Source organism: Artemia sp. Qi Xiang Cuo, chromosome 16, assembly GCF_049724085.1.
Source record: "Artemia sp. Qi Xiang Cuo chromosome 16, ASM4972408v1, whole genome shotgun sequence".
NCBI lineage: Eukaryota > Metazoa > Arthropoda > Branchiopoda > Anostraca > Artemiidae > Artemia > Artemia sp. Qi Xiang Cuo.
Genome location: NC_142809.1, coordinates 40,922,781 through 40,937,596, shown reverse-complemented (window position 1 = coordinate 40,937,596; position 14,816 = coordinate 40,922,781). Strand labels below are relative to the sequence as shown.

Below are 14,816 nucleotides of genomic sequence, written 5' to 3'. Positions count from 1 at the left end.
CTCCCCTGCAACCATCGGTGCCCAAAAGCTGAATTTTAGGGGGGGGGGGCTTACCTGGTCTAATCGGCACTTCCAATGCTTTGTAGGCCTAATAGAAGTTTCAAAACAAAAATATAAGGCAAAATTATTCAGCCCGGGGGGGGGATAAAGTCCCCTCTCCCCCCCGCCCCCATATGGGTGCCTGCAGCTGGTAAGCGCAATGCATAGTTTTTGATACTTTTAAATCGATTAGCTATCTCAGAATTCTCAGTCAATAGCAGCTTGGTTCTCTTTGAGCCAGGATCGTGGATAGCTGCCACAAAATGGCAGAAAATGCCACTTCGCTGTGGCACAGTACCTTCGTTTACTTTGAACGGCGCTAGAAATTTTCATTTCCTTTCGAAAGAGCCTTCTCTTGACCATCAGTTCGATGTGATCGCCCCTAGAGAATGTTAGAGAAATGTTAATTTTTACATATTTTGATGATTCTCTCATATTGTATTGCACTTACTGGTATTACTATTCAGTCGTAAAAAATACGTGTTATGTCCATTGTGTAATCATGTCTCATTTTTCAAGTGGTTTTTGACGCATCTTTTCTGTAGTTTTTCATGTCTTATTTTATAAGAGCAAAACTATTCCAATAAGCCATGACTTTTTAGAAACATTTTACTTGTCACTGTCTTGAAAATTTCCTTACTGATTAGTAAGCATTTTTCTTTAATGATGGAAAGGTACTGGGGTGTTCCTAGCTATTTACGTCCAGCCCATTGGGAGTACTTGACCAGAGCCTGTCACTATCTTCAAAACGTTCTCATTTACTGGATTATTCTTTTTATTGCATGATGGAAAAATGGAGGGATCTTCGTAGTTCTAGTTACTTATGTCTAATCTTCTGAGTTGTTTTTTTTTTTTTTTTTTTTTTTTTTTTTTTTTTTTTTTTTGCCTAGATATTTGGTGGAACTGCAATAAATACGTTCAATTAGGTTTCAAATTTATAGAACATACTTATTTTGTTGCCAAATATCTTTCTCCAAAGGAAGATTTGCTAAACAATTCGAGACTAAATCTTGATTTTTTCTAGATAACGAAATAGCAACGCAAAGTTGTTTTTAATCATAAGTCAAGTTTAAAATTTTTTTCACTGTGGAAATTTCTAGATCCTCGAAAACGTGTAATCATTGTTGTCAATTTGAAGCTCTTTTTTGAAACCTTTCTTTCCATAAAGATGCTAGCTATGCTGTTGGTCGTACAAATATGAATTAATGGGGTTGTTGGCCCAAGCTTAATACTAAGACGTTTCAGTTCTAAGTTCAATTTCTGTTTCTATCGCTGTTGTTTTATTTTTTGTGCTTCAGTATACGACGAATTTATTTTCATATTGATTACATTGTATACGGTTGTTCTGCGTGTGCTAGTAATTTTGTTGTAAATTTTAAACGGATACAAATTGTGCAGAATAAAGCGCTGTGCCTGCTCGGTGATTTTGAAAAATGTGAACGTACAATGGATTGTTATCGCCATTTTAATATTTTAAATGTTGGGCAGTTGAGTAATTATCAGACTGGTATTTTTGTGTATCAGTGTTTAAATAAATTAGCACCTAATTCTTTTTTGTGATATTTTATTATCGAATTCTGCGTACCATTCTTATCATACAAGGAATTCCGTTGACCTAGTACAAGAGGAACGACACACTGCTAGGTCTAGTTTTGTATTTAGGCATGTGGGTGTTTCGGTATGGAACAATCTTCCGCAAAGCACTAGAATCGCTGTGAGTGTGGCCTCATTTAAAAATAACGTAAAGCGTTTCTTAATGAATAAGGATGGGTGATGGGGGGGCTGTATTCTGTCTTTGATCTTCTGTGAGTATTGGTTCGCGGTTCCCGTGAGATTTATTTTTTATTTATTTATATGATTGCATTTTTCTTTTCTTTTTCTTTTTTTTCAATATATGTGTAGTAAGTGAGAAAAATATTGAGTCCTGCCACAAACAGATCTGTATAGATTTTCACGTGGTAGGTCTGTTTTATATGATTTCGTTGTGAATATTGGTCTTTAATAAAAATGAATTTCTCTCTCTCTCTCTCTCATGACGTTTACTAAAATGTCCAATGAAGACTTGGGTATTAAAGTGAAGTTTTTTTTATTATTATTATTTAAAGAGTATTCCTTTATTTTATGGTGCCTTAATCCGTTAAATTCTAACTTATACTTTAGTTAAGAAACTGAAGTAGCTGCTACATTATTTGAAAATATCTGGTCTGCCTTCAGAGCAAAAGTGAGTCAAAACATTTATGTTTGTTTTAGTCTATTGCTCTCAGGTTTCGACTGAAAGTCATAACACTTTTCGTTGATCCTGGAATTGTTTACCAGTCTCACAAAAATGGTAGCCAAAAGTAAATGATTCAATTTTAGGCATCAACATTAGGAGCCTGTATGGCCTCAACCACAAAACGAAAGGGCGGAAATGATAGTTTTTTTTTTAGAAAAAAAGAGCGAGAAAGGGACATTACTTGATCTTCAACCACCATTCTCGTGTGTAGATGTGTAAGGATATAGAACAGTCGTGAATGAGACAAAATTTGTCTGTGTCTCTAGCTCATAGACTACTTAAGACAATTTCAAACACCGTATGCCACGTGAAGTTCTGCAAATAAATTTCCTGCATTTAAAAATATCAGAACAAAAACCACGATCAAACTTGTCCGCTCAGAGTCCATTTATACGAACACTAAAGTTCATCTTTTAAGTCAATTTCTACCATATACACAGTTTCGCAAAGCCTAATCTCAGATCTTGTGTTACAGGAGATCTACACAGGTTTGTGTATGCCATAGCAAAGCCAATTTGGCAAAAGCAAAAGTCTCCAGAAACAGGATGGGCAAAATCAGTGTCTGCTGTTCAGTGTCTTCCAGGCACTAAGAACAAAATAAATGTTATGTTCACAACCTTTCATCTTTTCTGGTCTTTTCTATCCTTTCCTTGAGAAATTGTTCTCTCCTTTCAAAAACGTAGCCTAGGCTATTGTTTAAATCTGTGTAGATACTCATGTAGTTCAATACCTACTTTATCCTAGAAATTATATCTACCATTTCTTTGGGTTTTAGACTCGATTTGTTGCTGGCACAAATAACGCCGGAACAAATAACAAACGAGCTCAAAATAACGCCATTCCATTCCTTTGTACTCCAGAAAAAATAGACGCAAAATATGAAAGTCATAGACCATTTCATCTCAGTATGTCAGCAAAACCAAACGTATATTGAATTGTCAGCATCTTCTGTAGAAAATCACCAGAAATAGCCCCCACCAGAATTTGGGGACTTTTTGAAGAAAGTCCCCAAAAATTTCTCCAACAGAGTAAGCCAAATTTGGTGATAAATCAGCAATAGTGGGAAACCCGTACACAGGTTTTTAAAAAGGACGTTAAGACTAACTTAGTTTTGAAGAGATGATCTATTTCCGAACAAAAATAGCAGAGGCGCAAAGTTTGGTATCAGAGGCAACGCTGTAGCGTTGCCTATAGTAAAGGCCATACGGCTCCAATGTTTCATTATTATTATTTATTTTATTTTTTTCCAGAGGCACTTCATATGGAAGGGGTTGTCGTAGAAACTTCAAAGGGGGATCATTCGATTGGAAATCAAGAGTTCTAGTGCCCTTTTTAATAGTCGAAAATGATTGGAGGGCAACTAGCCCCCCCCACGCCCAACCGTCCCCCAACCACATCTAAACAAAATTTTGAGATTGCCATTTTGTTCAGCGTAGTTGATTTCCAAATAAAAAATATATTTTGAGGAGGACACTCCCCCAAAACCCTCAGGGCAAGGGTTTTAAGTTATGCCCTGGGGGCATATAAGGTTTTTATAGAAGGCGTTGTCGTAGAAACTTCAAAACAGAGTCAATCGATTGGAAATTAAAGGAATAGTGCCCTTTTTAATAATCAAAAGTAATTGGAGTGTAACTAGCCCCCTTCCCCCCCCCCAAGCCCATCATTTCCCCAAACAGATCCAATCAAAAGTTTCAGATAGCCATTTTGTTCAGCGTAGTTGATTTCCATATAGAAAATATGTTTTTGAGGAGGACACTCCCCCACAACCCCCAGGGCAAGGGTTTTAAGTTATACCCTGGAGGCATATAAGGTTTTTATAGAAGGCGTTGTCGTAGAAACTTCAAAAAAGGCTCATTCGATTGGAAATTCAAAAAGCTAGTGCCACTTTTTAATAGTCGAAAGTGATAGGAGGGCAACTAGCCCGCCCCCCACGCCCCTGATTCCCCCAAACACATCCAATCAAAATTTTGAGATAGCCATTTCGTTAAGCGTAGTTGATTTTCAGAAAATATGTTTTTGAGAAAATATATTTTTGAGGAGGACACTCCCCCACAACCCTCAGGGCAAGGGTTTTCAGATATTCCCTGGGGGCATATAAGGTTTTTATATAAGGCGTTGTCGTAGAAGCTTCAAAACAGGCTCATTCGATTGGAACTCGAGAGTTCTAGTGCCCTTTTTAAAAATCGAAAATGATTGGAGGGCACCTAGCCCCCCCCCCCACGCCGACCATTCCCCCAAACACATCCAATCAAAATTTTGAGAGAGCCATTTTGTTCAGCGTAGTTGATTTCCATATGCAAAATATGTTTTGGAGCAGGACATTCCCCCAAAACCCTCAGGGCAAGGGTTTTAAGTTATGCCCTGGGGGCATATAAGGTTTTTATAGAAAGCGTTGTCGTAGAAACTTCAAAACAGACTCAATCGATTGGAAATTAAAGGGCTAGTGCCCTTTTTAATAATCGAAAGTGATTAGAGTGTAACTAGCCCCCACCCCCCCCCCCCATGCCCATTATTCCCCAGAACACATCCAATCATGATTTTGAGATAGCCAGTTTGTTCAGCATAGTTGATTTTCACAGAGAAAATACATTTTTGAGGAGGATAATCACCCACAACCCTCAAGGCAAGGAGTTTCAGTTATGCCATGGGGACATATAAGGTTTTTTATAGAAGGTTTTGTCGTAGAAACTTCAAAACATGCTGATTCGATTGAAAATTAAAAAAGCTAGGGCTGTTTTTAATTGTCAAAATGCTGTGGCGGGGAACTAGCCCCCCCCCCCCCACGCCGATTATTACCCCAAACATATCGAATGAAAAATTTGAGATAGCCATTTTGTTCAGCGTAGTTGATTTCCAGATAGAAAATATATTTTTGAGGAGGACGCTCCCCCATAACTCTCAGGGCAAGGGTTTTAAGTTATGCCCTGGGGGCATATAAGGTTTTTATAGAAGGCGTTGTCGTAGAAATTTCAAAACAGGCTCATTCGATTGGAAATCGAGAGTTCTAGTGCCCTTTTTAATAGTCGAAATTGATTGGAGGGCAATTAGCCCCCCCCACGCCCATCATTCCCCCAAACACCTCCGGTCAAAATTTTGAGATAGCCATTTGGTTCAGCGTAGTTGATTTTCAGATAGACAATTATTTTTGAGGAGGATACTCCCACACAACCCTCAGGGCAAGGGTTTTATGTTATGCCCTGGGGGCATATAAGGTTTTTATAGAAGGCGTTGTCGTAGAAACTTAAAAACAGGTTCATTCGATTGGAAATTAAAGAGCTAGTGTCCTTTTTAATAGTCGAAAGTGATTGGAGTGCAAATAGCTCCCCCCGCCCCGACGCCCCTCGTTTGCCCAAACACATCCAATCAAAATTTTCAGATAGCCATTATGTTCAGCGTAGATGATTTCCAGATAGAAAATATATTTTGGAGGAGGACACTCCCCCACAACCCTCAGGGCAAGGGTTTTAAGTTATGCAATGGGGGCATATAAGGTTTTTATAGAAGGCGTTTTTGTAGAAACTTCTAAACAGGCTCATTCGATTGGAAATTAAAGGGCTAGTGCCCTTTTTAATAGTCAAAAATGATAGGAGGGCAACTCCCCCCCACCCCCATCATTCCCCCAAACACATCCAATCAAAATTTTGAGATAGCTATTTTGTTCAGCGTAGTTGATTTCCAGATAGAAAATATATTTTTGTGGAAGACACTCCCCTACAACCCTCAGGGCAAGGGTTTTAAGTTGTGCCCTGGGGGCATATAAGGTTTTTATAGAAGGCATTGTCGTAGAAACTTCAAAACAGGTTCATTCGATTGGAAATTAAAGGGCTAGTGCCCTTTTTAACAGTCGAAAATGTTTGGAGGTCAACTCCCCCCCCCCACGCCCATCATTCCCCCAAACACATCCAATCAAAATTTTCAGATAGCCATTTTGTTCAGCGTAGTTGATTTCCGGATAGAAAATATATTTTTCAGGAGGACACTCCCCCACAACCCTCAGGGCAAGGGTTTTACGTTATACCTTGGGGGCATATAAGGTTTTTATAGAAGGTGTTGTCGTAGAAACTTCAAAAAAGGCTCATTCGATTGGAAATCGAGAGTTCTAGTGCCCTTTTTAATAGTCGAAAATGATTGGAGGGCAATTAGCCCCCCCCCCACTCCCATCATTCCCCCAAACACATCCAATCAAAATTTTGAGATAGCCATTTTGTTCAGCGTAGTTGATTTCCAGATAGAAATTTTTTTTTGAGGAGGACATTCCCCCAAATCCTTTTAGGCTAGTGTTTTTTTTTATGACCTTTGTGCATATTATGTTCTTATAGAAGTATTGGGCATAGGAACTAAAAAACAGGCGCATTCAATTATTAATTCAATGGACTCTTGTCCTGGTTAAGATTCGAGAAAGATTGGCAGGTACCTAGCTGGGGGGGGCCCCCCCCCCCCCCACGCCCATCATACCCCCAAACACATCAAATCAAAATTTTGAGATAGCCATGTTGTTCAGCGTAGTTAATTTCCATATAGAAAATATGTTTTTGAGGAGGACATTCCCCCACAACCCCCAGGGCAAGGGTTTTAAGTTATACCCTGGAGGCATATAAGGTTTTTATAGAAGGCTTTGTCGTAGAAACTTCAAAAAAGGCTCATTCGATTGGAAATTCCAAAGGCCAGGGCACTTTTTACTAGTCGAAAGTGAATTGAGTGAAACTAGCCCCCCCCCATCCTAATCATTGCCCAAAACACAACCCATCAAAATTTTGAGACCGTCGTTTTGTTCAGCATCGTTTACTTGTGGAGAGAAAATATATTTTTGAGGAGGCAGCTCCGCAATAACCCTCAGGGCAAGAGTTTAAAGTTATGCCCTGGGGGCATATAAGGTTTTATAGAAGGCGTTGTCGTAGAAATTTCAAAACAGGCTCATTCGATTGGAAATCGAGAGTTCTAGTGCCCTTTTTAATAGTCGAAAAGGATTGGAGGGCAATTACCCCCCCCCCCGCCCATCATTCCCCCAAACACATCCGGTCAAAATTTTGAGATAGCCATTTTGTTCAGCGTAGTTGATTTTCATATAGAAAATTATTTTTGAGGAGGATACTCCCCCACAACTCTCAGGGCAAGGGTTTTAAGTTATGCTCTGGGGGCATATAAGGTTTTTATAGAAGGCGTTGTCGTAGAAACTTCAAAACAGGTTCATTCGATTGGAAATTAAAGGGCTAGTGCCCTTTTTAATAGTCGAAAGTGATTGGAGTGTAACTAGCTCCCCCCCCCTCCCCAACGCCCATCATTTGCCCAAACACATCCAATCAAAATTTTCAGATAGCCAATTTGTTCAGCGTAGTTGATTTCCATATAGAAAATATATTTTGGAGGAGGACACTCCCCCACAACCCTCAGGGCAAGGGTTTTAAGTTATGCAATGGGGGCATATAAGGTTTTTATAGAATGCGTTGTTGTAGAAAATTCAAAACAGGCTCATTCGCTTTGAAATTAAAGGGCTAGTGCCCTTTTTAATAGTCGAAAATGATTGAAGGGCAACTCCCCCCCCACTCCCATCATTCCCCCAAACACATCCTATCAAAATTTTGAGATAGCCATTTTGTTCAGCGTAGTTGATTTCCAGATAGAAAATATATTTTTGAGGATGACACTCCCCTACAACCCTCAGGGCAAGGGTTTTAAGTTGTGCCCTGGGGGCATATAAGGTTTTTATAGAAGGCATTGTCGTAGAAACTTCAAAACAGGTTCATTCGATTGGAAATTAAAGGGCTAGTGCCCTTTTTAATAGTCGAAAATGATTAGAGGGCAACTCCCCCCCCCGCGCCCGTCCTTCCCCCACAAACATCCCATCCAAAGTTTGGGATATCCATTTTGTTCAGCGGAGTTTATTTCCAGATAGAAAATATATTTTTGAGGAAGACACTCCCCCACAACCCTCAGGGCAAGGGTTTTAAGTTATGCCCTGGGGGCATATAAGGTTTTTATAGAAGGTGTTGTCGTAGAAACTTAAAAAAAGGCTCATTCGATTGGAAATCGAGAGTTCTAGTGTCCTTTTAAATAGTTGAAAGTGATTGGAGGCAACTAGCCCCCCCCCTCGCCCATCAGTCTCTCAAACACATCCAATCAAAATTTTGAGATAGCCATTTTGTTTAGCGTAGTTGATTTCCAGATAGAAAATTATTTTTGAGGAGGATACTCCCCCACAACCGTCAGGGCAAGGGTTTTGAGTTATGCCCTGGGGGCATATAAGGTTTTTATAGAAGGCGTTGTCGTAGAAACTTCAAAACATGATCCTTCAACTGGAAATTGAAGGGATAGTGCCCTTTTTAATCGTTAAAAGTAATTGGAGTGTAACTAGCTCCCCACCCCCCCCCCCACGCCCATCATTTCCCCAAACACATCCAATCAAAATTTTGAGATAGCAATTTTGTTAAGCGTAGTTGATTTCAATATAGTATATATTTTTTTGAGGATGACAATCCCTCAATACCTTTAGGGTAAAGTTTTTAAGTTAAGCCCTGGGGGTATATAAGGTTTTATAGAAGGTGTTGTCGTAGAAACTTCAAAACAGGCTCATTCGATTGGAAATTAAAGGGTTAGTGCCCTTTTTAATAGTCGAAAATGATTGGAGGGCAACTCCCCCCCGCTACTCCCATCATTCCCCCAAACACATCCAATCAAAATTTTGAGATAGCCATTTTGTTCAGCGTAGTTGATTTCCAGATAGATAATATGTTTTTTAGGAAGACACTACCCCACAACCCGCAGGGCAAGTGTTTTAAGTTATGCCCTGGGGGCATATAGTTTTTATAGAAGGCGTTGTCATAGAAACTTTAAAACAGGCTCATTCGATTGGAAATTCAAAGGGCTAGTGCCCTTTTTAATAGTCGAAAGTGATTGGAGGGCAACTATCCCCCCCCAAACGCCCATCATTCCCCCAAACACATCCAATAAAAAGGTTCAGATAACCATTTTGTTCAGCGTAGTTCATTTCCAAATAGAAAATGTTTTTTTGAGGAGGACACTCCTCCAGAAACCTCAGAGCAAGGGTTTTAAGTTATGTCCTGGGGACACATAAGGTTTTTATAGAAGGCGTTGTCGTAGAAACTTCAAAACAGGCTCATTCGATTGGAAATTAAAGGGATAGTGCCCTTTTTAATAGTCGAAAATGATTGGAGGGCAACCCCGAACGAACAGAAATTAAAATTAACTATCTTACTAACGTAAAGATAACCGGTGCAAACATAAATAAATGAATAAATCTTATATAGCTTCAATATTTTTTATTACTTTCCCCCCAGAGCTGCTTTGTAGGCAAGGGTTAAAAAACCATTTTGTTCAAAATAGTTGAAAGGTTAAGTAACAAAACTCTGGCCTCGACTAACCCCCCCCACCATGGCCTGAGGGAAGGAAAGGATTCTCGTGTTAACTTCAGAGAGGGCTCATTTGATTGAAAATTGGAAGTTCTAGTCCAGCTCTTAAGAGTCAAAATTGATCGAAGGGCAAATAGCCCCCCCCCCAACACGCCCTTTTTCCCCGCCCCTTTCTTTGAACTAATTCTGTTTATACCTGAAGGGCGAATGAGAGTTAAAATGTTTTGGTATTAACACACACATATTAGGCATCTGCTCTCCTCCCTCACAAGGAAAGAAACAGAGAGTGTAAGGCAGTGGCGGATCCAGGGGAGGGGACACGCCCCCACGATCCTCAAGGGAAGGGTTTTAAGTTATGCTCTGGGGGCATATAAGGTTTTTATAGAAGGCGTTGTCGTGGAAACTTCAAAAAGGGCTCATTCGATTGAAAATTCAAACAGCTAGTGCCCTTTTTAAGAGTCGAAAGTGATTTGAGGGGAACTAACACCCCGCTCACGCCCAGCTTTTCCCCAAACACATCCAATCAAAATTTTAAGATAGCCATTTAATTAAACATAGTTTTAAGTTATGGAAATTAGGTCTTTGAGGATGACAACTCTCCCACAGCCCTCAGGGCAAGGGTTGTAATTTAAGGAATCTCCGAATCCTTCCCATTATTTCTTATGGAAGGGATGCTCGTATAAACTTTAGAGAGGGCTCATTTGACTGAAAATTGAAAGTTCTTGTTCACTTTTTAAGAGTCAAAAGAGATTGGAGGGTAACTAACCCCCCCTCCTCCAAGCCATAAATGCATCAGATAAAAATTTTGAGATATACCTTTTGTTAAAATAGTTCAGTTCTGATAACAAAAAACTCCGGTGTCGACACAGCCCACCAGGGCCCGGGGGTAGGCGTTTTAAGTTATGCCCTGGGGCATAACTTATTAAGGGGGGTTTATAACTTGTGGGAAGAGGTTTTGTATTGGAAGAACACATAGGAAATCTATTATAATTATCCAACTATAAGGTTAAAATACATACTCTGTGATAGATGCAAAATTGCTTTGGCACTCAAAATCCTATTAAAGTCAATTCCAAACAGTCGTGATCCCTTTGTGTCAGCAAGTGAAATGGTCTAAACTCCCTTATTGGAGCTATTTTTTCAATCCATTGATTGTTGTCAATCGCTGTCCACAAGTTATGCAAGCTGTCTTTTGTTCATATATAAGGTTTTTATCAAAGAGGTAATTGTATAGACTTTGAAAAAAACCTCATTCCATTTCAAATGAAAGTTCTAGATCTGTTTTTTAAAGTCAAGAATAATCGGACATTAAGTACCCCCCCCCTCCAATCCATAAAAACTTGAACCTTTTTTAAATAAAAAACGAACAAAAATTGATTAAAAAAAAAACTTTAAAAAAATTAATTTTTTAAAATAAATTTAAAGCCAATTTTAAAATAATGAGATTTTGATACGAATACAGGTAAAATTAAAAAAGAAACACGACCAGAAATTACTATTAAATATTAGATGACACCCAAAACGAACAAAAATTAAATAAACAATCATAGCAAAAACATACAACAAGTAATAATATAAATGAATAAATAGATCTTAAAGCGAGTAATGCTTGGATTGATTTTGAAAATCAAACTTAAAACGAAAACAAATGTTTTGCTATTAAAGTATAAATGAAACTTAAAACGAACAGAAATTAAATAAACAATCAATGCGAACAAACATACAATATATATTAATGTAAATGAATAAATAAATCTTAAGACGAGTGAAACTTAAAAAGAATATGCAAATCAATTTTGAATCGAATAAGAATAACTACAAACAAGAGTTTGGGTATCGCCAAACTGCAGAAGCCTAAAACCTACTGCGTCATTGGCGCTTTACTGAAAACGAATTATATTACAAATGTTTTCTTTTGTACTTAATATTGAAAGTAAATATTAAAATTACAGTATAATTTTGAACTGAGAGCTTTTAGCAATTAATATCATTATGCATCAAATATTCAGTTCAATTTATTAGTTCTTTTCAAGATTGGTCAAGACAAATATAGTTTCACTACAACAAAATTTGGATACTGCCCCCTTTACTGTAAAAACCTAAAGCTTTCTGCGTCATTGGTGCTTTACTGAAAACGAATTACTCGTATATTACAAATCTATTATTTTCAATTTCTTACAGCATTGAAAATGAAAATAAAAATTACAGTGAAAAAAAATCTTGAACTGATGGATCTTTCAACAATTAATATCATCATATATCTAATATTCAATTTGATTTTGTTTATACTTCCCAAGACTGTTCAATACTCATATAGTTTTGCCATTTTTTTTAGCTCTTCCATTTTTTCTAACTAATCGCGTTAGTTTGTTATGAAAACATTCTATGGCTTCTAGGCATTTCTATTTCAGCGGAAAACTGCACCTCAAACTTTGTGGAACATGCATTTTCTTGCATGAAACACCAAAATATAATAAAATGCCAAGTTTCGGAGTGTTCCACCACTCGCAAGCAAGTGCCATTGGTATTTTTGAATCTGCATGGTCAATTTAGGGTGTGGAGGGTAGGCTAATTCTCATAGCAGCCCCATTCCGTCGTGGTATGATTCACATTTTCAACACCTGGCGTCCGGACTATCATATAATCTACCAATTATACGACTACCCCAAATCAGTATCAATAAATAAATGAAACCCAAAACGAACAAAAATTAAAATAAATATTAGAGTCAAACTGATAACGAGCATAAATTAATATGAGTAGAGTTGAAAATCGTCATGCGTATTAAAAGCAAGAACATAAATTTATCTTCACTCAAAAAAAATTCCAAAGAGTCTTCTAAAAAGCAATGGGCATTTTCAATTTAATTTACATATACTGATATTTATTTCGAAAAATCTTAATTAATTTTTGACTTTTTTAATGTACACAAATGAAAACATTTCAAAGAATTGTTTTCAGTAAAGCGCCAATGACGCAGTAGATTTTAGGCTTCTGCAGTGAGGCGATACCCAAACTCTTGTTTGTAGTTATTTTTATTCGGTTCAAACTTGACTTGCATATTCAATTTAAGTTTTATTTGTTTTAATATTTATTTATTCATTTACATTAATATATATTGTATGTTTTGTTCGCATTGATTGTTTATTTAATTTCTGTTCGTTTTAAGTTTCATTTATACTTTAATAGCAAAATATTTGCTTTCGTTTTAAGCTAGATTTTCATATTCAATCTAAGTATTACTCGCTTTAATATCTATTTATTCATTTATATTAGTACTTGTTGTATGTTTTTTGCGATGATTGTTGATTTAATTTCTGTTCGTTTTGGGTTTCATTTATTCTTTAATATTAATTTCTGGTTGTTTTGAGTTTGAATTTTAACAGGTATTCGTATCAACTGAGCTTAAGTTTAAAATGGCCTTTACTTTTCTTTGAAAAACTTATTTTTTGGAAAGTTTTTTTTTAATTATTTGAAAAAGGAGTACCGGCTAAATGTGTAATTTATTTTGTGTAACCTTTTTTTTTGCTGTCCTTTGCTGTGAATTTTTGTTTTCTTTATAGATATTCAAGATGAAACAGGTTCTCCAGAAATTTTATTCCTGCCTAACTGTAAAATTATAAAAATTAGAGTTATGCCCTTTTGTTTTTTGATCATGGCACCAAAAGGAACGTTTTTGACAGTTTAGTTTTATCTCTACTTCTCTCTTTCTAGGTTCTGATGGTATTGGCTTGGATATCGTTAATTATGTCGATATAACTCAGCGATACAACTATGAACTAGCAATGAGGTTTTCAACAAATATAGAAAACCATAACGTATTTTTTACTGATCTCAATGGGTTTCAGGCAAGTACACCCATTTTTTTAGTATAATTATTGTACATAATGTGTTTTGATTTATCCCAACTTTCTCCTCAACAGTCCTTGAAATCCTCTTTAGTACAATTAGTCTTAATAATATTAGTACTAACAGCAGTAGCAGCATGCAAATATGGTATTTCTATTTCTATAACACACCCCTCAACCTGTCCTGAAAATATCAACCTAATGTTCTAAGCCGTTCTTGCATTACTGCTGGTACGGCCTTTTGACAGCCTGCATACGGAGAGAGAGATATACATTTATTAAAAAGAAAACAAACATTATTCGCCTTTCGCCTGCCAAGAAAGGCAATAAGCTTGAAAGGGCAAGCGAGGTTATCACTCTCAGCTAATTAAAACAAAATTCATACCGAGCTACTCAACACACAAGAAACTCATCTGATGAAGGAATAAACGAAAAAAGAGAGAAAGAGGAAAAGACAAGAAGTAGATAGAAAAAAAATAACAGCAAAGTAAATCGGGGAAATACCTTAAATAGAATGACAACCTGGAGTGGGCTTGACACCAAATTCACTCATGAGATAAAAGAAACTTCTTTACCCGTGACTTGAAAGCCGGAAGACTAGACGCATTTTTCACACGCTCGGGCAATATATTCCAAACATGGGGACCATAATGGCAAATCACAAAAGATGCCCGAGTGGTGCTCCTAAACTCATGAGTTAAGTTATCAGCTTTTCTTGTATTATGATCATGACGGTCTCTATTAAAAGTAAAAAGATTTTCAAAAGCAGGGGTGAGCAGATGATTCAAATATTTATACGAAAAAATCGCGACTAGGTAATCTCGAATTTGGGATACATCCATTAACTTATTCTTTTTAAAATGCTCATGAGCAGGAACCTCATCAGAATCATTAAATTCAGATAACAATTTACAGCTCTATTCTGAAGTTTTTGTACTCTTTTGAAACATGTTACAAAATCACTTGCCAATATAGAGCATCCGTAGCTAATATATGGATAAAATATAGAAAAATAAATCATTTTTAGGATCTTTTTTGGGACTAGATTTTTAATTCTTCGCATCACCCCAAGGCCTCTGCTTAACTTTTCAGCTATTGCACTTAAATGGTTTTTCCACGACAGGTTTTCATCGATTAAAAACCCCTAATACTTTGTTGTTGCTACTCTCTTTATCACATTTTCTTGAACCGTGATATTGTCATTTCCAGCGTTAGACGAAAGTCTAGAAAATATCATGAAAAAAGTTTTTGAAAAGTTTAGGGTTAACATATTTTTCTGAGAAAAAG

General features: G+C 37.1%; 1 protein-coding gene across 1 annotated transcript in view; it reads left to right on the top strand.

The window, feature by feature from the left end:
• Nucleotides 1–14,816, top strand: part of LOC148942908 (alpha-mannosidase 2-like) — a 322,023-nt gene that overhangs the window by 218,994 nt on the left and 88,213 nt on the right. Inside the window, exon 15 of the mRNA XM_089102392.1 lies at nt 13,396–13,529. Within this exon, the coding sequence (XP_088958518.1) occupies nt 13,396–13,529 (134 nt within the window). The remainder of the gene's footprint in view (nt 1–13,395; nt 13,530–14,816) is intronic.